At 43.6% G+C, this 27,577-nt stretch overlaps 1 protein-coding gene across 5 annotated transcripts; it reads left to right on the top strand.

The window, feature by feature from the left end:
• The first annotated feature begins 205 nt into the window (after positions 1–205).
• Positions 206–19,861, top strand: LOC102397654 (zinc finger protein 320). Of its 5 annotated transcripts, XM_044931621.2 has the most exons (5): positions 438–526; positions 3,155–3,240; positions 4,701–4,777; positions 9,037–9,153; positions 19,527–19,861. In XM_044931621.2, exons 3-5 carry the CDS (start codon positions 4,763–4,765, stop codon positions 19,644–19,646), a joined length of 252 nt encoding a protein of 83 aa, XP_044787556.2. In that variant the 5' UTR covers positions 438–526; positions 3,155–3,240; positions 4,701–4,762; the 3' UTR covers positions 19,647–19,861. The 5 variants fall into 5 exon arrangements, with proteins under 5 accessions (XP_044787552.2, XP_044787553.2, XP_044787556.2 ...); XM_044931617.2 differs by lacking the exon at positions 9,037–9,153 and having other exon boundaries at positions 206–526; XM_044931618.2 differs by lacking the exons at positions 3,155–3,240; positions 19,527–19,861 and adding an exon at positions 9,736–10,037 and having other exon boundaries at positions 334–526.
• Positions 19,862–27,577: the final 7,716 nt, after the last annotated feature.

Genomic DNA, 27,577 nt, shown 5'->3' with positions numbered 1-27,577 from the left:
CGTGCAGTCCAAGGGACCCTCAAGACTCTTCTCCAGCACCACAATCCAAAAGCACCGGTTCTTCTATGCTGAGCCTTCTTTATGGACCAACTCTCACATCCCTACCTGACTACTGGAAGAACCATAGCTTTGAGTATAGGGACCTTTGTTGGCAAAGTAATGCCTTTTCTTTTTAACACTTTCTGGTTTTATCATAACTTTCCTTGCAAGGAGCAGGCCTGTTTTAATACTCTGGCTGCAGTCCGCTTCAGAGGTGATTACAGTAATGAATTGTTTCTCCGCGCCGCGCCGCACCGCACCGCCCCCACCCTCTTCTCCCAGAGGTCTGTCCCAGAACGCCTCGAAGGCCCTCCTCACACTCCCGATGTCCCGACGCGTGTTCGGCTTAGCTCAACGCCCCGTCCTCCGACGACCCGGCTCCGCTGAGTCCCCGCCCCCATGCCGCTCCGCCCTTTCACTGCGCGTGCACGCAGATTCCCGCAAACCCGGAAGCGGAGCGCGGCAAGTGGAGGTCTCTCAGCTCCGCGTGAGTTTTTCTGTTTCTAATCAAACCTGCGCCTTCAGTCTCCTTTCCTCGTTACCCCGAGTCTCAGGTTCGCTAGTGACTCTAAATCCCTGCGCCCGTCCCACCCCCAGCAAGTTCAGATGTCTTGCTGCTGCTGCTAAGTCGCTTCAGTCGTGTCCGACTCTGTGCGACCCCATAGACGGCAGCCCACCAGGCTCCTCCGTCCCTGGGATTCTCCAGGCAAGAACACTGGAGTGGGTTGACATTTCCTTCTCCAGGCGTCTTGGTGAGCGCCAAAGGGGCGCCGCCATTTTGCTTTAAAGTTGCTCTGAAGCACTTCCAGCTTTTGGTCCACAGAGACGCTCCGTTTCGCACCTCTTTCCTACTTCAAACCATTTACTGACCTCACTGACCCCTCTGCCCTTCCTACACCGCATACAATTCTCTTCCGCGAGGTGGGTTTATTAGCTCCGCGGCCCCTAGCCACGCCGACCGCCCCGACCTGTCCGCTGCCGGAGAGGCCGCGTTGTCTCCCGGGTCCTGGGATTCTGGAGAGCCCGCCCCGCTGCTGAGACCCCTTCCCTCCCAACCCGTCTGTCCTCGCGTCTCCTCAGGCCCGTGTTTCTGCCCCGTAGGCTTTCTCTTCATAATGACGTTGCTTTCACCGGTGTCGGGGGAGGTGACGTGCGCCAGCCACGTGGCACCCGAGGTTCCGTCCCAAATTCCACCCGTTGCTGGTTGGCTTTTGCGGGAACCGGGCTTCTTAATCAGTCACCATCCCTGTAAATAGTGGGCGAGGGGTTGTCAGGACAAGCAGAGACAGCGACTCCTAGAGAAATAGAAAATGAAGAGAAACATGAGGAAGAAGCAGTGGCGAGGAAGAAGCAGTGGCAGTGAAGAAGATTGTGAGGAACTTGTGAAGAGACAACAGCATGAAAAAGAATGGGCCTTGAAGGTAGAGGCTAGGGGAAAAGCTTAGAGAAAAACAGGATTTCCTGAGAGTTAAAGGTGAGCAAGATAGGGAGGTGTTGTTCCGCCCCAGTCTTTTCGAACCCTGTTTCTCCCAGAGTTTGCTCAGATTCGTGTCCGTTGAGTCAGGGATGCTATCTAACCATCTCATCCTCTGCCGCCCCCTTATATAGTCTTCAGGGGAGAGGGGTTGTAAATCAGGGGTCCCAAAGAAGGCGACAGTGGAGAGGCAGTTCACACAGAGAGCCCTCAAAGGGGATACAAGACTTGGGACCTTGACCTACAAACAGTATCCTGCTGGGAGAGAAAGGGGGCTCCTAATGGTTGGAGGAGCTGAGAAAGGAAGCTGAAAGGAAGCACAGCCACTTGAGGATGCCAGAGAGTTGGGAGGAAGGGAGGGCAGAGATGGAGGAAGAAAGGTGGGAGATTGAGGATCACCAGGGAGGATGGAGAGAAAGCATCTTGTCGGGGAACAAATGGCAGAGAGAGGCTGGATGGGAGTCAGGGAAGAAGTAGAGAGGAGGACAGGCACAGCAGGAGAGCAGAGGGGAAGAGAAAGGGAGACGGAGAAAGAAGTAGGGAAACAGATAAACCAGATGAAGTGGAAACAACTATTGTGCAGGTGGGGGAGGCGACTAGATCCAGACGAGTGCTGAATCGATTGTATAAGAATTATTAAGTTGTTATACATTGATTTTTGGCTTTAAAATCTACTAAGTTTAAGACATTCTTTTTTAAATTATACAGATGAAAATGAGAATTGCAAAACTTCTGTCTGTAAGGCTTGTGCATTTTGTAATTATCTGTATTAAAAGATAACATCTATGTGCAGAGGTTATAGAAGTTTAAGCTGCTGCAGTGTCTTGATTCTCTCAGAGGTGGGTCAGCCCCTTCCCTTTTCCTGGTGTGGAGTAGAGGTTAACAGTCACGACGTAATGTAAGCAGTTAGTCTGATACTCCAATTTCCTCTCTTTTATGTGATCTCACATCTAGTGAGCTGAGTTGATCTGATGATGTTTCCCCTCAGGTCCAGAAGCTGAGCAACAGTGACCCCTGAGATGATTGGCCAAATTGGGTGTGTGGCAGTTCTTGGAGGGACTGCCCAGTTGGTATTAGAATTTGAAATGGATCCCAGTCTTGCAACATGAAAAAGGACAATAGTAGGGTGGAGGTGGGAGCATAGGCTCAGAGACAGAATCATGAACTGTCTTCTGTGAATAAAGGTCGATGTGAAGGGAGGATTCCCACCTCTGCTGGCTTCCCCATGTCCTCAGGGCAGCATCCTGACTCCTCAGGTGGCTCCACAGCCCTTTGTCATCCTCAGGTCTCTTCCAGTGTCTCCAGCCTCATCCTGGGAGCTCACCCCTTTCTCATGGTCAGTCTGTCCTGGTCACATTCACTTAGTCCTTGTTCATAGACACCAAAACCTTCTCTGTCTCGGATCTTAGTTGCTACGTCTACCTTTGGCCATTATATCACTGTTGCCCTTGCTCTTTCTCTTCCTTCAGGTCTAGGCTAGAGAGGTCTCCCCATCTCCTTCTGATATTTGCTGTCATGTTAACCAGATTTACTGCCTCTATATTAATCACCGTCATCAGAGATGGCCTTCTCCTTTGATTATTTGGAATGTTTCCTCGTTTCCCTTCATTGAAGGATGCCCCATTTTCCTCTTCCTTCCAGGATATGTGCAACATCTCTTACAACATCTCACAGACTATGAATGTGTGTTTGGCTGAAGAATTCTCAGGGGAGATGGAGGTTACAGGGTAGGTGATGATGGTTCCCATGTCTGTTCTGGACATTTCAACTCTAATTGATCCTTACCCCATGTGGAGACTTTTTACTCAAAGCAAAAAGATGTGAGAGTCCTAAGAAGCCTGACAGATCTAGTGTCTTGTGGTGTCCCCTTATTTTAGTCTGCAGTGTCACTGCTCACTGCAGCCCCCAGGTCTTCTAAGCTCTGTCCATCCAGGGGCCAGTTTCCGTCTTGGACAGCAGCTTTGCCTTCCAGCAGCTCATCTGCCCATTGCAGCGGATGCTGAGTTTAATGTGGTTATCTTGCATTTAGCTGTGAGCAGGGAGAACATGAGCCAGTGAGATTGGGGGCTCTCTCGTCTTGTGACTTCTTTATTGAACTCAGTCTGTGTATTTCTCAGCTACATAATGTCCACAGTCACTGATAGGTTTTCCCAAGAGGACCAGGTTCTTTTTCTCCATATTCAGTCCCAGTGTCCTTGGATTTGCTGTCATGCTGAAATTTGCTTGGGCAGATTTCTGTAGCACTATGCATGCCTAGTGGTCTCTGTTCTTTTTCAACCATGCACGGAGAAGAGGTAGAAAAATGGGAGAAGCTGAAGGGAAGCTTCATTGGTGTCTCCAGGAGGATTGTGAGAGCAAGAGTGGACCTTTTGATGAACCCAGTGAATGGGGGTGTGTGTGTGTGAGAGAGAGAGAGAGACAAGCGTTGTCATGGGAGATGTTGGTCACAAAGTACGGACTATGAGTTGTGAAGTGAGTAAGTCCTGGGGAGGTATGTGCAGCATGCTGACCGTAGTTAATCCTATTCTATTACTGCACAGTGGGAATATGTCAGGAGAGTGCATCGTCAGTGTTTTCACCCCACAGAGAACATGGGATTTTGGAGGTGATGGATGTGTTGGTTCGTGGATTGTGATTAATATTTCACGGTGTACACATGTCACATGGTCACATGGTGTATGGTATGTATACACATACCCCTTTGGTTAGTCGATTCTCCCCCATCAGACACGCTCCTCAGGTTCTCGTGTGGGGCCTCGTCCCAGGAATTTGCACAGAGGCGCAGATGATTCTGATTTGGATCCTGCATTGAGCACCAGGGCTCTTAGCCTCCACTTCTGAGACTGAGATCAGGCCCTGGGGGACGGGAGGGTGCTCTGCCCTGAGTGGGGCTGGACCAGGGCCTGCTGTGTGACCTGAAGGGCATCGTGGGGTCAGTGGAGGTGCCCCCTGCTGCTGTGTACATGAGGCCTCACCAGGAGGGGAGTGTGATCCGAAGGAAAGTGTGGGAAAGTCCCATGTTGGACTCCGTGCGGGAGTTGACCGTCCTGAGTCCCTCCCGAGACTGTGGGCACAGAGGACTGTCTGTTCCACATGGTGAGGGCTTCTCTGTGTGGGGGATTGGGGCTCAGGAAGCAGGTGTGTTGACTCTAAGCATTAAACAGCATGCTTTCCACTTTCATGATAGACCTCTGAAGACTTGTGTTGCGTGAGGAAGAAGCCGAGAAGATGAAAGAAAATGTGTCATGAATGGGTCTTTCTCAGGTAAGGTCATCTTCTCAGTGGGTTCTCAGTCTGTCCTTCCTGAAATGCCCTTCTCTGGACTTGCTAATCGTGTCTGACTCTGAAGTGTCCTGTCTGACTCCTGTACACGCACACTCACCCGGGGCCTTCCCTCAGGGCCTATCATCTCCACTTAGATCCCGTCTCCCCATGACCCAGTGACCCGGCCCTTGTGAGGAGGCTCCCCTGGGCACTGTCCTGGGCAGGGCTTCTCACCCATGGGTTGGAGACGGGGTCTCAGTGCTGTTGGGCAGCAGGGATTGCTTAGGGCCCATCTGGATGTGCTGTCTGCTCTCTGTCAACGAGGGTAAAGAAGCTGCATGTGGAAGTCAGGTATTAGTGTGCACGTACTTGTTAAAATCTGGAAAAGAGGGGGAATCAGATCTGACTTTTTATAGTACATAAATGCTGGAGAGGGTGTGGAGAAAAGGGGACCCTCTTACACTGTTGGTGGGAATGCAAACTAGTACAGCCACTATGGAGAACAGTGTGGAGATTCCTTAAAAAACGGGAAGTAGAACTGCCATATGACCCAGAAACCCCACTGCTGGGCATACACACCGAGGAAACCAGAATTGAAAGTGACACATGTACCCCAATGTTCATCGCAGCACTGTTTATAATAGCCAGGACATGGAAGCAACCTAGATGTCCATCAGCAGACACATGGATAAGAAAGCTGTGGTACATATACACAATGGAATATTACTCAGCCATTAAAAAGAATACATTTGAATCAGTTCTAGTGAGGTGGATGAAACTGGAGCCTATTATACAGAGTGAAGTAAGCCAGAAAGAAAAACACCAATATAGTACACTAACGCATATATATGAAATTTAGAAAGTTGGTAACAATAACTATATGCGAGACAGCAAAAGAGACACAGATGTATAGAACAGTCTTTTGGACTCTGTGGGAGAAGGCGAGTGTGGGATGATTTGAGAGAATAGCACTGAAACATGTATATTATCATATGTGAAACAGATCACCAGTCCAGGTTTCATGCATGAGACAGGGTGCTCAGGGCTGGTGAACTGGGATGACCCAGAGGGATGGGATGGGGAGGGAGGTGGGAGTGGGGTTCAGGATGGGGAACACATGTACACCCATGGCTGATTCATGTCAATGTATGACAAAACCACTACAATATTGTAAAGTAATTAGCCTCCAATTAAAATAAATATATTTTTAAAAAATAATAATCAGTTCAGTTCAGTCGCTCAGTCGTGTCTGACTCTTTGCGACCACATGAATCGCATCATGCCAGGCCTCCTTGTCCATCACCAACTCCTGGAGTTCACTCAAACTCAACGTCCATTGAGTCGATGATGCCATCCAGCCATCTCATCTTCTGTCATCTCCTTTTCCTCCTGCCCCAAAACCTCCCAGCATCAGAGTCTAATAAATAAAATTAAATGCACATCTCTTAAAAATCTTAGTTTTGGCAATGGAATGGAAAGTTGAGAAAGAGATTTCAGGTCTAGAGAGTGTTTCATTACCTTTTCTCATTTAAACTGTGAAATCAAGTTTACTAATTTTTTTTCTTTTTTTGGCTGCATGGTGAGCTTGGGTGGTCTTAGTTCTGTTAGTAGGGATTGAACCCAAAATCATGGAGTGGAAGTGTGGGATCTTAACCACTGGACTGTCAGGGAATTCTCCAACTTTCCTAATCTTAATTAAATATTTCATTAATGGACTATAATAATAAAATTTTGATTATGTACTCATACACAAACATAACTACATACCTCAAATTAAGAATAAAGTCACTTTTTTTTTTTTTAATATTTTTTTGTTGTACTGGGTCTTCGTTGCTTCAGTGGCTTTTCCCTCATTCTGGCAAGTGGTGGCCACTCTCATTGCAGTGGGGGCTTCTCCTTGCATTGGCTTCTCTCATTTTGCAGCACAGGCTCTAGAGTGCACTGGCTTCAGTAGTTTCACCTGCTGGGCTCTAGAGCTCTGGCTCAGGAATTGAGACTCAGGGACCTAGTTGCCCCTCAGCATGTGGGATCTTACCAGACCAGGCAACAAGCCATGTCTCTTGCATTGGTCAGTGGGTTCTTTACCATTGAGCCACCAGGGAAGCTTTGCTATTATTTTTAAACACAGGTATTTTATACACATTAGAATAAATCTTCTGTATATTATGTTCTGCTTGTATTACTTTTTATTTTTTTTGAACTAGTATCCTTTTATTTTTTTGAACTACAATAAGATAATGTTGAGGACTTCCCTGGTAGTACAGTTGATAATAATGTGGCTGCCAATGTAGGGTGCATGGGTTCTATCCCAGATCCAGGAAGATGCCTCAGAGCAACTAAGCCCATGTGCCACAACTACTGAGCCTGTACTCTAGAGCCCGGGAGCCATAACTCCTGAAGCCCGCACTGTCTAGAGCCTGTGCCCCAAAACAAGCGAAGCCACTGCAATGAGGAGCCGGGCACTGCAGCTGCAACTAGAGAAAGCCCGCTCACAGCAACGAAGGCCAGCATAACCAAAACAAATAAGCTTTAAAAAAGACATAGAATGCTGACAAACTTATTGACACACAACTGATTGATTTTTAATGTCCCAAAGATGCTGAAATATACAAGTAAAAGAAAATGGGAGTATCATCCCAGAATGTGTCAAAAGGCAACTCTTTCGAGTACAAAATGTCCACCCTGGCAGGCTACCATGGAGTCACAAATAGCCTGACACGACTGAGCAACTGAACAACAATGACCTTGACACACAACAGTGTGAGCTCGAAAAAAACAAATCTAAACCTCTAACTTTCTTCCTACAGATTCTTCAGTGACTTCCAGTAGCTTTTGGAATAAAGTCCTAAATCCTAGACCTTGTAGAAATCAGCCTCTACCTGGCATCACCCCTCTTTGTTCCCTGTGTCCCAGTCACACTGGCTGGCTTTCTGTTCACTAAATATCTTCCTGCCTCAGAGCCGGCACTCAGGCTCTTCTCTCTGCTTACAAAACTCTTCCATTTCCCACCTTGCCAATCCTAAGTGTTTCTTCCTCACGGAGACCTCGTCTGATATCTGATTTCTTGATGTAGGTCAAGACTTTCTGTTGAATCTTGTCTTAGCACCAGGTCTGTTTCAGAGCACATATAACAATAGTGATGTTAAAATTATGGATGTAATTGGCCAGCTGGCTCCTGGATTGTAAGCTCCATCATGTATACTGCTGTATTCCCAGTTCGGGACACAGAGTTGATGCTCACTAAATTTTGATTGAATGAAAGAAAAAAGACAACTCTTTTTTTTTTTTTTCCAATCAGCTGTTTGTTTACATGTGCATGCATGAGTGCATGGATATGTAACTCCATGGTTTTATTATAAAACATCATCTCATAAATATGCTTTATGCTTTGTAGCAGTTGCACTTGTATCTTAAGTGTATTCCATGACCTTAAGTTTTTTCTATCTCATCACATGAATGATATAAATAGTAGTAAGATTACTGACATTGTATGGATTAGCAGGGAGAGGGGGTGATTCTGTATAGTGATCATTTTACTGTTCCATTGCACTACAGCTTCCTTGAACTTGTTTCCTGTATTCTCTGGGAACTTTCTGTGGATGGTCCTTTACACTGTTACTTAACTGTTTAATTTCTTCGGTTCAGTTGTCTCTCCCAACCACCTGAACTCAAGTGCTGTTGCTTCATTTCTTAACTGTTTAACCTGAGTAATTTCTTAGAGTGACAGAGTTTTCTCTCCTGTAAGGTGGACACAGATCCTTCTCTAATATGCTGTTATGTTGATGAGAAGTTCATATGTGTAAAGTGTTTAGAGTAATGCTTAGTGTGTATGAAGTGTTGAGACACCTCTGGTCAGTGTGATGATTCATCCTCATCACAGTGTGTGTTCTTTTAAAGTCACTGTGGACTTTGTTGTCTCTGAAGACACCAGTCTTGCTGTAACTCATCTAGATCGTGAATGTCACTCAGTGTGTTGAGTGTAACACTTCTGCATAGACAACCCACTGTTAATTGTAATTTGTTTTTCATGTCTTGTCCACACATATGACAAATTAATGTTGATTGGAGGATATCATCATCTTATGAAAAAACAGGAAATTAAGTTAGAGACCACCAATTTGCTCCAAATAGATTTGCATGGATCTATCAGAATATTACTTCAGCTGAATTGACCTTACCTGTCTCACTTGTCCTTTTCTGTGAAAATAAGAACCCTCCTCAGAGCCTGTTGGTGAAATGTGTTTTCATTTCAAACACAGTTAACCGTCAAGGATGTGTTCCTAGATTTCACTCCCGAGGAGTGGGAATGTCTGGACCCTGCCCAGAGGACCTTGTACAAGGACATGATGGTGGAGACCCTCAGGATCCTGCTGTGGGTGAGGATCACTTCCTTCCGAAGTGGTGATATACTTTGGGGTACCTCTGCATGTTCCCTCTGTGTCTCTTGGGAGCCCCTGTTTTTCTTACTGAGATCAGAGCCTTGTTGACTCTCACATGTAAGGCTTCATGATTGGCATCGGGAGTTCAAACTTGTCCTTTCTTCAGGTGACCTGCCCACTGTGTGATACACAAGGAGTTTTCCCCATGCTTGAGTGTTTATAAAGCTGATTTCAAACTTGTGAAGGATCGAACCCATGCCTCCTGTATTTGCAGGCATAGAGCCACCAGGATGTTAAGGAAATTAAATAAATAGTCTTGTTTAGGCTTCAAGACAAAGTAGTGCATTCTTGTGACCTTCCTTCTAACCTGTCTGGACACACCCTGACTGTGAGTGCCGTGACTCCCTGCTGTGAGTGCAAGGCTTGTGGCACCATAAATAAGTTAGGGGACAAATCTTGAGTTTGTTCAGCCCTTGGAAGGGGCTCTGACCAACCAAGCCCCAGGCTTAGCAGCATCCAAGTTTTATAAGACGAAACAAACAGCATTAAGATGAAACCAGAGCTGCTGTTTCCTCACAGATTGATGATGATATCAGTTCATGTCCTGGGATTATAAGCAGTAACCTCGAACTGCAATCTTTGAAGTCTCACCCATGGAATGGACACACTGCCTGGGACGTTTTCCCAATTGAGACTCCACATGTGCTGTGTCCTGGGATTCGCCAGCGCTGTTTGAGTCTGGATGTTGGTCAGAAGCCAATTTGATGATGTATCCTCTGCTGTTTCTATTTCTCTTTGCTTTAAATGGTAGTATATTGAGAGTCAGCTAGATAATGCTTTATCTGTATTATGTATTATTTATTTGTATAGGGATTCCCTGGTTTCTCAGATGGCAAAGAGTCTGTGTGCAATGCGGGAGACCCGTATTCGATCCCTGGGTTGGGAAGATCCCCTGTAGAAGGAAATGGCAACCCACTCCAGTATTCTTGCCTTGAAAACCTTGTGGCCGGTTGAGCCTGGTGGCCTACAGTCCGTGGGGTCACTAAGAGTCAGACACAAGTGAACACCTTCACTTTCACTTTTTTCATTTGTATAGCACACATGGCTTATTTTGTTAACAAATCCTTTAACCCTAAGATGAAAGTGAAAACTTTTGGCAAAACATTAATTGGTGCTGTGAGTAGGATTTGTGAGACAAAATGCCACTCTGTAAGAAAAGAGATTAAGATTGATGACGTTTTTATTCCGAGATGAAAGTTCATCTTTACTCATTAGCTAATAAATGGGATGTATTCACTGGATTATGTGAGAATTGGGACCTTAAATTCAGTGGGCTGAACCCTTAGAAGTTACTGAATGTGACTCTCACCCCTTGAGAAAGGATAAGAATCTGCCCTGCTGGATGAGAGGCTGGATCCTCTTCTCTCCTACTGTGAAGTACATAAAGCTAACTTAAAACTGTCTGAAGAGAAGATACAAGTGGAAACAGAATTATGCGATTAGTGAGGACGATTGTCCACATTACAATGTCAAATTATATTTTAGCTGATCAAATCCTCACTTTTTAAGTCGGCTCTCTATTGAGCCAGCCCACAGGTCCAATAGTGTCCCCTACTGCCCTTTCTCTCTCCATTCTCTGTCCTTTTGTGGCCTTTCACCCCTCCCAACCCTTCTATCTCCCTCTCAGTCAGCTGGTCCCCTTCTAACTTCCCCTGTCTCTCAGTGGGAGGATGAGCCCAGCTTCCCCCACTCCTGCCCCCATTGTAGGAAGTTTCTTTACCCTTCAGATTCTTCTGATGAATCCAATACCCCCATCTCCCCAGAGTGACAATCTAAGATTCTTATCAGCCCTTCTGTCCTTCTTATCACAGTCAATTTGAGCACTATTTGGTGTGTATTTTAGCCATGAAATTATGACTTACAAAGGAAAGTAGCTTTTTTGATACAGGATGGCCATGATATTCTTTAGACTCTGGAGAAAACATAATTCCTGTAAGTCTACTGCCTTTATTTGTAAAATTGGAATATTAATGCTGTTAGGTTGCATAGAATATTGCCTCTTTTAGAGGAAAGATCAGGAATTTTGGGGTTTGTTTTTTTTTTTTTTCTTTTGGCTGCAGCATGCGACAGGCAGTTGCATCTTAGTTGCATCTTAGTTCCCCATTCATGGATGGAATCTGTGCCCCCTACAGTGGAAGCACAGAGTCCTAGCCATTAGAGCACCAGGGAATTTCCCTCAAAGATTACTTTTGGGTAAAAAATATATTAACTTTTTGTCATGCTTATTGTGACATGTTCCTTTGTCTACATTACATTATGTATACTGTTAATTTGCATTTTATTTCTGACAGTGTTGTCTCTGACTCCAGGTAATAAGTTTTTAAAGTATATTCCTTTCTTGTGATAAGAATACATTTTAAAAATAATTTATTTTTTATTCATTTTTGGCTGTGCTGGGTCTTCGTTGTGATTCAGGCTTCTCTCTACTTCTGGCAAGCAGGGTCTACTCTCTTCTACAGGGTCTACAGGCTTCTCACTGCAGTGCCTTCTCTTGTTGCAGTGTGTGGGCTCTAGGTACCCAGGCTTCAGTAGTTACAGGTGCCAGGCTCTAGAGCATAGGCTTAGCTGCTCCGAGGCATGTGTGATCTCCCCAGACCAGCACTTGAACCTATGTGCCCTGCACTGGCAGGTGCATTATTTACCCCTGAGCCACCAGGGAACCCCAAAGCATGTCCCTTTACATGTATGTTGGGGCCAGTGAACTGGATAAGTTGTATAGATGCGGAATTGCTATATTGAATGGCTGTTGTGTAAGTAGAGAATATTTCATTTACTAATTTTTTTAATTTACAGATGATGGTCTTTCTGAATGTATTATCCAATGTAACTGGTATGAACTACTTGTTAATGTCATAAAATAGCCTATACGTCAGTATACAGATAGATTTATAACAGATATTTATAAAAGTGTGTTTTGTTTTGGTTTTAAACCACATGAGGGAATTCCCTGGCAGTCTAGTGGCTAGAATTCAGTACTTTTACCTGCTTGGGCCTAGGTTCACTCCCTGGTCGTGGAATTAAAATCCCGCAAGGGACGTGGTATGACCAAAAAAAAAAAAAAATTGTTTTAAATGAATCCTTTATTTCCTAATGTTGTTTGTTGTGTAATTGTAAACTGCACTTTTGTTCTTTTTTTTTGTTCATCACTAAGTCATGTTTGATACTTTGCAACCCCATGAACTACAGCACGCCAGGCTTCCCTGTGCTTCACTATTTCCCTGAGTTTGCTCAAACTCATGTGCATTGAGTCAGTGATGCCATCCAACCATCTCATCCTCTGTTGCCCCCTTTTCCTTCTGCCCTTGACCTTCCCCTGCATCAGGGTCTTTTCCAGTGAGTCAGCTCTTTGCATCAAGAAGTCTTAAGTATTAGAGCTTCAGCTTCAGCATCAGCCCTTCCAATGAATATTCAGGGTTGACTTCCTTCAGGGCTGACTGGTTTTATCTCCTTGCAGTCCAAGGGACTCTCAAGAGCCTTCTCCAGCACCACAGTTCGAAATTCTCAATTCTTTGGCATCAGCCTTCTTTATCATTCGACTCTCACATCCATACATGATGACTGGAAAAACCATAGCTTTGACTCTATGGACATTTGTTGGCAAAAGTGATGTCTCTGCTTTTTAATATGCTCTCTAGCTATGTCATAGCTTTTCTTCCAAGGAGTAAGCATCTTTTAATTTCATAGCTGCAGTCATTACCCATGGTGATATTTGAGCCCAAGAACATAAAATCTGGCACTGTTTCCTTTTTTCCCCCATCTACTTGCCATCAAGTGATAGGACCAGATGCCATGGTCTTAGTGTTTTGATTGTTGAGTTTTAAGCCAGCTTTTTTTCCTGTCCTCTTGCACCCCATCAAGAGGCTGTTTAATTCCTCTTTTCTCTCTTCCATTAAAGTGGATTCATGTCCATATCTGAGATTGTTGATATTTCTCCTGCCAATCTTGATTCCAGCTTGTGTTTAATCCAACCCAGCATTTTACGTGATATACTCTGCATATAAGTTAAATAAGCAGGGTGACAATATACAGCCTTGACTGCTTTCCCAGTTTTGAACCAGTTAGTTGTTCCATGTTCAGTTCTAACTTTTGGTTCTTGTCCTGCATATAGATTTCTCAGGAGACAATAAAGTTGGGTATTCCCATCTCTTTAAGAAACTGCTCTTTAGTTTTTACATTATTCATTATTTAGTTTCTTTTGGATTATTTACTATAACAATATATTGTCTAGTCTTTGCATGCATACTCAGTCTTTCAGAGGTATCTGACTCTTTGTGACCCCATGGACTGTAGCCTGCCAGGCTTCTCTGTCCATGGAATTTCTTTCAGGCAAGAATACTGGAGTGGGTTGTCATTTCTGTCTCCAGAGATTCATCCAGATCCAGGGATTGAACTCTAGTCTTTTGCATCTCCTGTAGTGGCAGGCGGATTATTTACCACTGAGAAACTTGCGAAGCCCTGTCTGTTCTTTAGCATGTAATTATGTATAAATATGTGTATATTGTGTATAATGTATTTTTTTCCTCCTCAATTATGAGACAATAGTATGTTTACTACTAATTCGAGTGTGCTTTGGGGTCATGGTGTCATAATACCCTTTTCTTTGAGAGCTGACATAGGTTTGAACTATGTGAATGTTTTTGTCGTTGTGTGTTTGAAACTAGCCTACAGTAAAATTAATTTGAATTACAGGTGATCACTTTTTTAAAATTTTTTAAAATTTTATTTATTTGGCTGTGCTGGGTCTTTGTTGCAGCACAAGGTTTTCACTATTTGTGTAAAGCAGGTGCTACTCTATAGTTGCGATGTGTGAGCCTGTCATTGCCTTGTCTTCTCTTATTTTGGAACACAGGCTCTAGGTTGTGATGGCTTGTGTAGTTGTAGCATATGGGCTCAATAGTTGTGGCTCCCAGGCTCCCAAGCATAGGCTTAATAGTTGTAGCTCATGGGCTTAGTTGCTCCATGGCATGTGGGATCTTCTCAGGTCAGGGACTGAATCCATGTTTCCTGCATTGGCAGGCAGATTCTTTACCACTGAGCTACCAGGGAAGCCCAATTACTCTTTCTTTATTAAACACTATTCCTTTAGTGTTTCTTTTATTTTCAAAATCAATGGGAAGATTCATAATTCTGTTCAGGATAGGTACTACTTTTGGTGTAAGATCATGTATTCAACATGAAAGAATTTATTTATGAATTATAATTAATAGGATACCTATGGTTCTTTATATCTTGTAGATATGTCTCATACACATACAAGCCAGAAATTACCAACAAAAGCAAACAGTGATAAAGAAGAAGTATTTCACACAGTGATGTTGGGAAGACCTGAAAGCCATGAAATCACAGATATTTTCCTCAGAGAGATCCAGAAAAATTTGCATGAATTTGATTGTCAGGGGAGAGATGATGAAAGAAATTACAAAGGAATGTCTATAACCCAGATCAAAAATCTCATTAATGAAAGTGATCAGCACAGTAGAATTGCAGCGGGAAATAGGCCTGTTGAAAATAGGCATGGATCAAGCTTTAAAGATGAACTGTAGATACTTCAACCTGAAGGGAAAACATTTGAATGTATTCAAGTTGTGAGGAGTATCAACAGTAGCACCTCAGATTTACCACTTCAGAGAACGTTTCTGCACCAGCATTTCTAATATATGTGAGAGTGCTGTTATGCACCCTTCAGTACTGGCACAAGACCAGGAAGCACACACAGGAAAACCTTACAAATGTACTGACTGTGCCATGACCTTTGTTCAGGACTCAGAACTCAATGGACATCAAAGGGTCCATAGAGAGAAACCATATAAATGTGATGTATGTGGAAAGGCCTTTAGTCAAAATGCTAGACCTATAGTTCATCAGAGAATTCATATTGAAGAGAAACCATATAAATATGATGAATATAGCAAAGCGCTCAGTGCACATTTAGCCTTTACTGACCATCAAGCAGGTCATACAGGAGAGAAACCATATAAATGTTACTTATGTGGCAAAGCCTTCAGTCACATGTCTTATTTTACAGTTCACTGGAGAATTCATACTGGACAGAAACCTTACATAGGTAATGAGTGTGGCAAAGCTTTTAGTGCATATTCAGACTTAACTAGACATCAAGCGGTTCATACAGGAGAGAAACTGTATAAATGTTAAGTATGTGGAAAAGCCTTTAGTCAAAACGCAACACTTGCAGTTCATAGGAGAATTCATACTGGAGAGAAACCATATAACTGTGATATATGTGGCCGGTACTTTACTTGAAATGCACACCTTGGGATTCATCAGAGAATTCATACTGGAGAGAAACCATATACATGTGATGAGTGCAGAAAAGCTTTTAGTGCACATTCAGACTTAAGTAAACATCAAGCACTTCATACAGGAGAGAAACCATATACATGTAATTTATGTGGTAAAGCCTTCAGTCTCAGATCTTATTTTACACTCCATTGGAGAATTCATACTGGAGAGAAACCATATCAGTGTGATGTATGTGGCCAGTGTTTTAGTCAAAATTCATATCTTAGGAGTCATCAGAGAATTCCTACTGGAGAGAAACCTTACAAATGTAATTAGTGTGGCAAAGTGTTCAGTCAGAGTTCAGGCCTTATAACTCATCAGAGAATTCATACTTTAGAGAAACCATATAAATGTGATGAGTGTGGCAAAACTTTTAGTGCACATCCAGACTTAACATCAAGCAGTTCACACAGGAGAGAATCCATATAAATGTAATTTATGTGGCAAAGCCTTCAGGTACAGGGCTTCCTTTGCAGTTCATCACAGAACTCATACTGGAGAGAAACCATACAAATGTGAAGAGTGTGGCAAAGCTTATAGTGCACGTTCAACCTTTATTTACCATCAAGCAATACATACAGGAGAGAAAGCATATAAATGTAATTTGTGTGGCACAGCCTTCAGGTACAAGACCGACTTTTCAGTTCATCAAATAATTCATAATGGAGAGTAACCTTACAAATGTCCTGAGTGTGGCAAAGTCTTTAGTCAGAGTTTAGTCCTTACAGTCAATCAGAGAGTTCATACAAAAGAGAAACCATGTAAATATGATATGTGTGCCTTACTTAAATTGCACACCTCGGAATTAATTGGAGAATTCATACTGGAGAAGAATCTCACAAATGTAATGAGTGGCAAAGCCTTTAGTGCATGTTCAGCCTTAACTGACCATTAGGCAGTTCATACAGGAGAGAAACCATAGACATGTAATTTATGTGCAAAGCCTTTAGTCACAGGAATCACTTTTCAGATAGTCTGAGAATCCATACTACAGTGAAAACTTACAAATGTAACAAATGCAGTAAAGCATATCATCTATTTGACCCTCAGAAAAGTCACACTGGAGGAAAACCACACAAACGTGTTGTATGTGGAAAAGCTTTGATTCTATGTTCAGACTTAAGTAACCATCAATTAATTAATTCTGAATTGAGATTTTACCCACATCGTGAGTGTGGCAGGTGTTTTGGAAGGCATTCATTTCTTACAAAGCAAGAGAAAATTCATGCTGGAGAGAAGCCATACATTTAGAGTGCAGTCAATCTTAAGTGACCATAAGGTAACTCTTATGGAGGGAACCATATAAATGTAATGTGTGGCCAGGTCTTCAGTAACAGGCCTCATCATCAGAGAATTCATAATGCAGAGACACCTTACAAATGTAAGGTGGGGAACATACTGGAGCAGTAGTTTACAAATGCAGTGGGGGTGGAAAAAGTTTCACCTTGAGTTGGATGCATTTGACAACAAGATTCCATAGTGAAGAGGAGTCATGGAAATGTGTGGGCAAGGGCTTTCTCCAGGCTCCACGTGCACTAGACCTCAAATTACACGTCTTTCAGAGAAACTACACAGATATAATGTGCACGGTAAAACTTTAACCTGAAGTTCAAATCTGTGAAACATGAAAGGATTTATATTGGAGAGCAAGCTTGTACAGGTAATGATTATAGTTTTTTTCACCAGATATTCACACTTTGGGCATAATGAGGTAATTTATGCAGACCAGAAACTGAACAGATATACTGAATATGAAAACACTTCTAAGAAGGCCAGTATGTCTCAAGATTCACCAAGAAATTCATATTGGGGAGAATCTTTATAGATGTAATGAATTTGCTAAGTTTTTAGACCAGTTCTTACAGCAGGCCACATATCAGACAATTCATATTAGGAATAAATAAATCTTTAGTTCTCCAACATTAACCTCCAATACTATTGCAGAATAATTACATTAAATATGTTGAAACTTATGACATGAGGTGTATATTAATATGTTGAAACTGAAGGACATGTAGGAAGATAGGCCAGTATTTCAGTGTGTAAAGTATTTAATTAGTGGAGTTTTCTTGAGAAGGCCATATTACTATTGAGAGGGTAACAGGCAGGAAGGCCAGGGGTCTCCAAACCAAAGAAATAGGCTGCAAGTGTCAGACATTTTTATCTCTTTTAAGCAGCAGGAGGAAACAAACAAGCGATACTTTTTTCCTGCTCTATACAAATTTAAAAGGAGGTTTCTCTTAAAATACTGTGTTGCCATAATGACACCTGGTTTCACCTGAAGTTAACTATTCTCAAACCATGAGTTAACCAATGCATTTTTCTTATGGAAATGTTTAAGCTATGTTAATGTACTGTGCATTTACCCCAGACTCTGTCTTCAAGTCGGTCCCGCCTAATGGCTCAGAAGCTACTTGACAAACCAGTATGTTATACTCAGATGTTGTTCCCCTAATCTATGTAAACAAAACTATTTGTATGGTATTCTGCCCTTTCTATAAGATTCAAGTCAATCCTTTTATGGCCCGGGATGAATCATCTGGTGCTAAGATTATCCCAAATACATCTTATGGATGAGGGGCCTTGTGCTATTCTGAGTTTTAAGACATTCCTTTCTTTCATTAACAGACTGCTAGTGACAATGGCACCCCACTCCAGTACTCTTGCCTGGAAAATCCCATGGATGGAGAAGTCTGGTGGGCTGCAGTCCATGGGGTCGCTAAGAGTTGGACACAACTGAGTGACTTCCCTTTCACTTTTCACTTTCATGCATTGGAGAAGGAAATGGCAGCCCACTCCAGTGTTCTTGGCTGGGGAATCCCAGGGACAGCAGACCTTGGTGGGCTGCCATCTCTGGGGTTGCAGAGAGTCGGACACGATTGAAGCGACTTAGCAGCAGCAGCAGTGACTATATACGGAGAAGGCAATGGCACCCCACTCCAGTACTCTTGCCTGTAAAATTCCATGGATAGAGGAGCCTGGTGGGTTGCAATCCATGGGGTCGCTAAGAGTCAGACACGACTTCACCTTCACTTTTCACTTTCATGCATTGGAGAAGGAAATGGCAACCCACTCCAGTGTTCTTGCTTGGAGAATCCCAGGGATGGGGGAGCGTGTTGGGCGGCCGTCTCTGGGGTCGCACAGAGTCGGACATGACTGAAGCAACTTAGCAGCAGCAGTGACTATATAACATCTAGCTGAAGACTAGCCAGGGGGGTACTCTTTCTGCCCGCTTCTGATGCCTATGTCAGAAGCTTTCTCTGTCTCCTTTATAGTTTAATAAAACTTTATTACACAAAAGCACTGAGCAGTCAAGCCTCATCTCTGGTCATGGATTGAATTCTCCTCTGGAGGCCAAGAGTCCCCGTGTCTTTTCGTGGTTCAGCAACAACCTTTCACTATGACTTTTCTGCAGTAGTTTGAAAACCTTCTGCAGCTGTCTTACAGGCCTTTCATGATGGTCTCTGCAGAGGAATTAGTAAGATGAAGAGCCTAACCTGATTAAGTGTGGTTCATTCATATCCATCTTTACTGAGAAAACAGGGACACTGCATTATTCAATTCACTGGTGTGTGAATTGGCATCACATAAGGGCAGAGAATAATGTAAAACTGTGCCATAACTTATCATGTTTGTTCAGGGCGCCCTTCCATACACAGACCACAGCGTGTTGTAGGACTGGGTGCTATACCATCTGACCATCGAGAGAGCAGTTATCTGAGTGGAAATTTAATCGAAAGAAATCAAATAGTATGTGTATGATTGACATTTAACTGTTGCCATTACCATTTGCTATTGTTTTATTCCGAATGTATCATGGATGTCCTCTTGATTCATAAAATGTAATCACTTTCTTCACAACCCCAGATGAATCATGTTCTTCCCACCAACAGGGTTGTGGGGATGATTCATTTGTTTATTTTTGGCTGTGCTGGGTCTTATTTATTGGGCTCAGGGCTGCTCTCTAGTGGTGCGCGGACCTCTCATTGTGGTGACTTTTCTTGTTGCAGAGCACGGATCTAGGTCATGTGGGCTCAGTAGTTGTGATGCTTGGATTTAGCTGCCTTGTGATATATGATGTCTTCCTGGACCAGGGAGCTAACCCGTGTTCCCTGGCAGTGGATTCCTAACCATTGGACCTACAGCGAAGTCTCTCATCTAATGTTTGTATAAGCACCTGTGAGATCCACTGAGGGGAAGCTGAAACCACAAATAAATTCTCCCAGACTGAATTTTTTGTTCGTTTGTTTCGTTATGGGGTTCTTAAAGTTAACCATTATATGTCTTTGTATTCACCTTTTAATTTGATCTTTTCAGAGGTACAAATAAAACTATAAGAAAGCTGTTTCTGTGTGTGTGTGTTTGTGTGTGTGCGTGCAGGTGCACGCTAGGTCACTTCAGTCCTGTCTGACTCTTTGCGACACTAAGGACTGTAGCTTCCCAGGCTCCCCTGCCCTTTTGTCTCCTGCACTAGCAGGCAGATTCTTTACTACTAGTGCCTCCTGGGAAGCCGAAAGCTGTTGCTAGTGAATTCTGAAAGTGCCGCAGTTTAAAAGTTTCTCTTATTTAAAGGATCCACCATCTGGCTTTTGAGTAGTAATAGCCCAACAGCCCCTCAAGGCGATAAGACACGTCACCACAAGAGGGTGCAAAGAATGCAGCCTTCAAAATAGTCTAAGAAAGTGAAAGCCCTTGTCCAAGCAGACAAAAGGAAGGTTAAAATAATGGCAGGGACCATTAATGGCTGGGACCCCTTATGACAAATTCCCTGAGAGCTGGTCCAGTCTATTCGACTGGCTGCCAAATACAACCCTGTGTGTACCTTCCAGACCAAGTTCTCAGAACAAAATGCCTCAAAGGATGGGTAGAACATTGATATCACAAAGGTACAAGGAAAGAAATGCAGGTTCGTCTTAGAAGGACTTAATCCTTTAGGGTCAGAATTCTCAGATGTTTTACAAAACTGGCTTTCTCTAGCCAGTTTTGGAATGTCAAAAAGAGCTCCCATGTTGGCCAGACATAATTTAAAGCAGCTCCCATTTTTAAAGCAGAATTTCCTTAGTACCCAGTTAAGTACCCCCAAGTATAAATTCCATACCTACATAAAGCTGGCTTAGGTTTGCTTGGAGGTTGGAGTCCTGATGCTTCTTATCTTGGTCAGTCCAGATCACTCAGTGTTGGTTTTTCTGCTCTGCTGGATCTTTTACCTTGCATGGGCTTTCTCTAGTTCCAGCAAATGGGGGCTACTCTGTAGTTGCTGTGTGCAGGCTTCTCATAGCTATGGCAGTGAGCCTACTGTAGCCCACTAGGCACTAGGAGAAAAAATGAAAGTCACTCAGTCGTGTCCAACTCTTTGTGGCCCCATGGACTGTAGCCCTCAGAGGAGCCTGGCAGGGTCACAAAGAGTTGGACACGACTGAGTGACACTCACTTTTTCTCCTAGTTTTCAGATCTCCCAGTTATTGGTTGATCACCCTGAATTTTACTTGGCAGTGTATTAACGGGACTCTCAAACTTATCTAGACTTGCTGAGGAGGTGGATGGCCCCGTGAGGCACTTACTTATGTACCAAGGTCAGTATCTCCAAAGCGCACACTGGTGCCTGTTTTTCTGCACTGTTGGTGGGGCACTGTAGTGTCTAACGAGCTTGATCTTTGAAGAATTAGGATGTCAAGACACTTTTCTCCTTACAGATGTTAGTAGAAAGTAGCTGGTTGTAAGAGTTGTGTGTTTCACATTCTAGCTTGTCATCCCTACACAAATCCAGTTGTTTACTTAAACTGCTTACATTCTAATTGCAGGAATATCTGGGTTTCTGGGTCCAGCCACCACCCTACATTAACCCCCAGCCCCGCCACCACACCAGGTTTCAGTTCCCAAATCTCTGAATCCCTTCAGCCTCATCAGCAGGACTCCAGTTAAGAATAAACCTTAATTTACAGTGTAATGATCCCACAGAATTTTAAGTTTTTACCTTAAAACTGTTCTGTGACAGTTACCTAAACTAGGGAGGAATCAATGGTGCAAAACAAGACATGGAAGACCATCAGATCAGATCAGATCAGTCGCTCAGTCGTGTCCAACTCTTTGCGACCCCAGGAATCACAGCACGCCAGGCCTCCCTGTCCATCACCAACTCCTGGAGTTCACTCAGACTCACATCCATCGGAGTCAGTGATGCCATCCAGCCATCTCATCCTCTGTCATCCCCTTCTCCTCCTACCCCCAATCCCTCCCAGCATCAGAGTCTTTTCCAATGAGTCAACTCTTTGCATGAGGTGGCCAAAGTACTGGAGTTTCAGCTTTAGCATCATTCCTTCCAAAGAACACCCAGGACTGATCTCCTTTAGAATGGACTGGTTGGATCTCCTTGCAGTCCAAGGGACTCTCAAGAGTCTTCTCCAACACCACAGTACAAAAGCATCAATTCTTTGGCACTCAGCTTTCTTCACAGTCCAACTTTAACATCCATACATGACCACTAGAAAAACCATAGCCTTGACTAGACAGACCTTTGTTGGCAAAGTAATGTCTCTGCTTTTGAATATGCTATCTAGGTTGGTCATAACTTTCCTTCCAAGGAGTAAGTGTCTTTTAATTTCATGGCTGCAGTCACCATCTGTAGTGATTTTGGAGCCCAGAAAAATAAAGTCTGACACTGTTTCCACTGTTTCCCCATCTATTTCCCATGAAGTGGTGGGACCATAAAGTGTTTCTCAGCCCAGACAAGCTATGTTGGGAACCAAACAGAAGATCATGCACCCGCCCCTCTCAGCAGGAAGCTGGCTAGTGCTCTACACCCTGCCCTTCTCAGTGGCCTCTACTCAGGCCCCGCCCTTCTGCTCAGGCCCAGCGCCCAGCTCCTCTTCCCTCTTTACCCAGGTCTGCGAGTTTCCAGCAAGTTCTAAAACCGTGACTGCAGAGCTGAGGTCACTATCGGGAACATGAGGTACCTTTTTTTTTTTCCCCCTAAACTGCTACCCCACATCCAAGGTAAGGCGCACTGGCTGCGCTCCTTACCTTTTAAGGTAAGAGGAACCCAAGAAAGATGGCAGGCACTGAAAGAGGGCTTCAGAGGGCAGACACTCTGAAACCACAATCACAGACAACTATCCAGTCTGATCACACGGACCACAGCCTTGTCTAACTCAATGAAACTAAGCCATGCAGTGTGGGGCCACCCAAGATGGGCGGTTCATGGTGGAGAGGTCTGACAGAATGTGGTCCACTGGAGAACGGAATGGCAAACCGCTTCAGTATTCTTGCCTTGAGAACCCCATGAACAGTATGAAAAGGCAAAAAGATAGGACACTGAAAGATGAACTCCCCAGGTCGGTAGGTGCCCAATATGCTACTGGAGATCAGTGGAGAAATAACTCCAGAAAGAATGAAGGGATTGAGCCAAAGAAAAAACAACACCCAGTTGTGGATGGGACTGGTGATAGAAGCAAGTTTCAATGCTGTAAAGAGCAATATTTCATAGGAACCTGGAATGTTAGGTCCATGAATCAAGGCAAATTGGAAGTGGTCAAATAGGAGATGGCAAGAGTGAACCTCAACATTCTAGGAATCAGTGAACTAAGATGGACTGGAATGGGTCAATTTAACTCAGATGACCATTATATCTACTACTGTGGGTAGGAATCCCTTAGAAGAAATGGAGTAGCCATCATAGTCAACAAAAGAGTCCAAAATGCAGTACTTGGATGCAATCTCAAAAACGACAGAATGATCTCTGTTCGTTTCCAAGGCAAACCATTCAATATCACAGTAATCCAAGTCTATGCCCCAACCAGTAAGGCTGAAGAAGCTGAAGTTGAACAGTTCCATGAAGACCTACAAAACCTTCTAGAACTAACACCCAAAAAAGATGTCCTTTTCATTATAGGGGACTGGAATGCAAAAGTAGGAAGTCAAGAAACACCTGGAGTAACAGGCAAATTTGGCCTTGGAGTACAGAATGAAGCAGGGCAAAGGCTAATAGAGTTCTGCCAAGAGTTTCTCTTTTAGTTCTCCATTAATAATGATATGATTTCTAATAGATAATAAATTATTGTTACTCTAAAGTGTTTTATCTCTTATGTTTCTCTTCTAAACCTCAGCAACCACAATCTTGTCCAATTATTTCAGTAGTTGGCACCAATTTACACTTGTTCTTGGCTAAAAGGAAATGTGTCTTCTCTATCAATCAGAATGAACCATTCTTGCCTAAACAAATACCACTTCACCTTGGATAATCTCTCTTCTGGGATTATATGGTAATCAGTGTACCTACATCTTATTTAAACATTCATTGGCAACACTGACTGATGAAATGTAACTAAAGACATGGTCTGGAGATATTGTGGGTTCGTTTCCGGACTACCACAACAAGGCACTTATCACTGGGTCATGGTGATGCTAATGGTAAAGAACAGTTTAATCCCTAGGTCAGCAACATACCCTGGAGGAGAGCATGGCAATCCACTCCAGTATTCTTGCCTGGAGAATCCCGTGGACAGAGGAGCCTGGCGGCGGGGGGGGGGGTGGGGCGGGGGGGCTACAGTCCATAGGGTCACAAGCAGTCAGGCACAACTGAAGTGCCTTAGCACACACATATGGTGCATATAAAAGTTACATTTTCAGTATTCTATAGACTAAACTACGCAACAGAATTAGGTCTTAAAAAAAGTCTAAATACATTGATGAAATGTTTATGCCTTGTCTTTTTCTTCTGGGAGGCAGCCCACTGGACACAGATATTTATTGGATTGGCCAAACAGTTTGTTCAGGTTTTTCTGTTAAGTTATTCCAACAGATCTTTGTAAACACACTGAGGTCATCCTAACTGACCAGCGTCATTTGATTTTTGTGGGCACAGAGCTGGTGGATGGCCCTACTGTCTCAGAATTACTATATGCAGAGAGTCCACCTGCACTTGGTCTGCTGCCTGAAGTGCCACCTCAGGGAGCCTCCCCTCAGCTGTTCCCCCAGAAATACAACTGGGACAAGGTGACTCGTCCCATGCTTTGTGCCTGCCTGCACCTCGGCCCTGTCAACTGCAACAAGAATTACTGTAGCCATGCCAACAACCTGGGCCTCAGTGTAGCAACATGGTGAAGAGATCTTTGAGGCAAGACAACGTAGATTCAAGCTCCGATTCAGTCACTTCCTGGGATGGGGTGATTTTTGTTGCATTCAAGTTCCTTCATCTGGGAAACGAGAAAGAACATCAGTACTTATTTTGGAGTTCAAAAAGATAGCATGCATAAAGCATTAAAACAGGGACTTCCAAATTGTGATATAAAAGTGAGTTTGAGTACAATTTAACATCAGTTATCAAGGAAAGTATTTTCGATTGGGAAAAAAGAACACATCTCACTTTCTCTGCAAGATCTTCATGCTCTGAATGTGAATACAACACTGAGAAACAGCAGGATGACTTGCAGGCATTTGGCACTGGAGACTAGTTCCCTGTCACAAAATACAGTTGGAATCCATAGTCATTCCCTTCACTGTGTGCTTGTGCAGCTCTACTCACTTGACTTTCAAGCACCTGATCACAGCCAACTCCCAAATTAAACATTTCATTTAACCATTCTGCCATTTCAGTTTTTCATGGAAGTGAACCCCACCCCTAAAGAAACTCAGCTTCTTCGTGTTTATGCTGCACCTACTTTGTACACATCATGGCATTTATGAGCATATTCAGGTCACAGAAGTTTGAAAACAATCCACTGATTCATATATACCTTGGTGTAAAGAGGACAGACAGCTTATGGGAGCACATATTTATTTACCAGGTGGGATGCTGACCAACCCATGAATCAATGAATAAGGTCAAAGAGGTCTTTAACATTTACGTCTGAAGACCAGTGGGCTCTGACTGCAGGAGTCTGACAGGAATGGGGCAAACAGAGACTTCACTCTTAAGAGGTGCAGATGAAGCCTCATGCACACTGAGACGAAGGGCAAAACACAATCTTTTGCTAGGATCCTGGATGGTGAGACCTGCCTGCTGGTCTTGAAGGATCTCCGGGGGGTAGGGGGTGGGCTGTGGCTCACCGAGGGGACACAGATCCTGAGGGCAGAACTACGAGAGAGCACTCCTCTGCACGAGGTCTCCATCTTGGCCTGACACTGGCTCCACTCAGAACCTGTAGGCTACAGAAATGGGGCCCCTAAGGCCAAAGGATGAAAGGGCCAGGATGCGACCCTAACCATCAGCAGACAGGATGCCCAAAGGCTTCCTGTACACATGCCTTTCGACATAACTCTATCCACAAAAGTGTCAAGACCCAGTTCTAACCACCACTGTGCAGGCACAAGCCTCCAGACCAGCCTCAACCAGCAGTGTTGTTGTTCAGCCACTCAGTTGTGTTCGACTCTTTGCAACCTGATGGACTGCAGCACGCCAGGCTTCCCTGTCCTTCAACATCTCCTGGAGTTTGCTCAAACTCATATCCATTGAATCGGTGATGTCATCCAACCCTCTAGTTCTCTGTCGCCCGTTTATCCTCCTGTCCTCAATCTTTCTCAGCATCAGGGTCTTTTCCAATGAGTCAGCTCTTCACATCAGAGGGCAGCCACCAAAAGCAAGAAAAGTAGAGTCCCACAGCTTGAAAACCATGTCCGCAAATACATGTGGACACCACCCTGGGATTAGATGTCCTATGGCTCTTGGATCGGGGGAAGGATGCCTGGGATATCTCCTGCAGGGGGCCACTTCTCCAAGGTCAAGAAACGTAACTACACTACCAGATAGATTAAAGTACAAATAGAAATTTACACAAAACGAGGTGACAGAGGAATATATTTCAGAGGGAAGAACAAGACAAAACCCCAGAAGAACTAAGTAACGTGGAGATAGACAATCTACCTGAAAGAGTTCAGAGTAATGGTAGTAAACATGATCAAAGAACTTGGGAGAAGAATGCACGACCTGAGAAATGAGAAGTCTTTAGCGAAGACTTAGAAAATATAACAACCAATGAAACAGAACTGAGGAATATAGTAAATGAAAACAAACAAACAAACAAAAAACAGAAACTAAAATGAATCAGAACAGGCTAAATGAGGCAGAAAACACATTAGTGAGCTAGAAGAAAAAGCACTGAAAATCACCACTACTGAACAGAATAAAAAATAATAAAAGGAGGACATTTACAGAGATCTCTGGGATAAGAAGCCACTAATATTTGCCCTGTAGGAGTCCCAGAAGAAGACAGGAAAGATCTTAGGAGGAGAAAACAGCTGAAACCACTCTAACCTGGGAAAGGAAACAGTCACCCAAGTCTAAGAAACACCAAGAGCCCATATCTAAATAAAAACTTCATAGTAAGGACACGCCAAAAATCTGTAATACATACGCTATCAAAATGCACATGAAAATACCCTCAATATCCTGAGACTGTCCACTGTGTCAGGCTGCTTGGTGCACCCATTTACCAGGTTGAATTCTGCCCAATGCATCAATCATTCAATAAAGCTAATTAGGGACTTCCCCAATGGTTCAGTGGTTAAGAATCTGCCTGTCAATGCAGAGGATACAGGTTCCATCCTTGGTCTGAGAAGATCCCACATACCACAATTAACTGTGTGTGCTGCAGCTACCGAGTCCATGCTTTAGAGCCTGTGAGCTGCAGCTACTGAGTCCTCACATCTAGAGGCTGTGCTCCCCAACAAGAAAAGCCAACACTCATAGCAACTAGAGAAAGCTTACACACAGCAACGAAGACCCAGCACAGCCAAAAATAAAAATAAAGCAAAAGCAAATTAGACCTTCAAGTTTATTTGATGTAATTTTTGCACATTAATGGAAGTCAGTCTAAAATGCACTGCTGTGCTATTTGGATTACAGTCATATGAATGCTCTGTTATAGAGTGTAGAGAGAGTAACTTTAGTTAAAAATTTTGACTATGTAACCCCTAAACTTCATGTTGTTTGATTCCATGGTGACAAGAAATTGTTCTATATTTATTTAAACCTGAAAGCCTAATGCTACTTTCTTAGCTGCTCTTATAAAGTACTGAAGGGAGATAAAACTGTGTTGATGGAATAAACACAATTCATCCAGGGCCG

The sequence above is a fragment of the Bubalus bubalis genome, chromosome 18 (genome assembly GCF_019923935.1).
Source record: "Bubalus bubalis isolate 160015118507 breed Murrah chromosome 18, NDDB_SH_1, whole genome shotgun sequence".
Lineage (NCBI taxonomy): Eukaryota > Metazoa > Chordata > Mammalia > Artiodactyla > Bovidae > Bubalus > Bubalus bubalis.
Note: the sequence above shows the minus strand (reverse complement) of the source record. Positions and strands in the feature narration are given on the sequence as shown.

Coding starts and splice junctions, on each gene's coding strand:
- LOC102397654 (XM_044931617.2), top strand. CDS start 266: ATGAATTGTTTCTCCGCGCCGCGCCGCACCGCACCGCCCCCACCCTCT. Junction 527..3,154: donor TGGAGGTCTCTCAGCTCCGC/GTGAGTTTTTCT, acceptor TCTTCCTTCCAG/GATATGTGCAACATCTCTTA. Junction 3,241..4,700: donor GGGGAGATGGAGGTTACAGG/GTAGGTGATGAT, acceptor CTTTCATGATAG/ACCTCTGAAGACTTGTGTTG.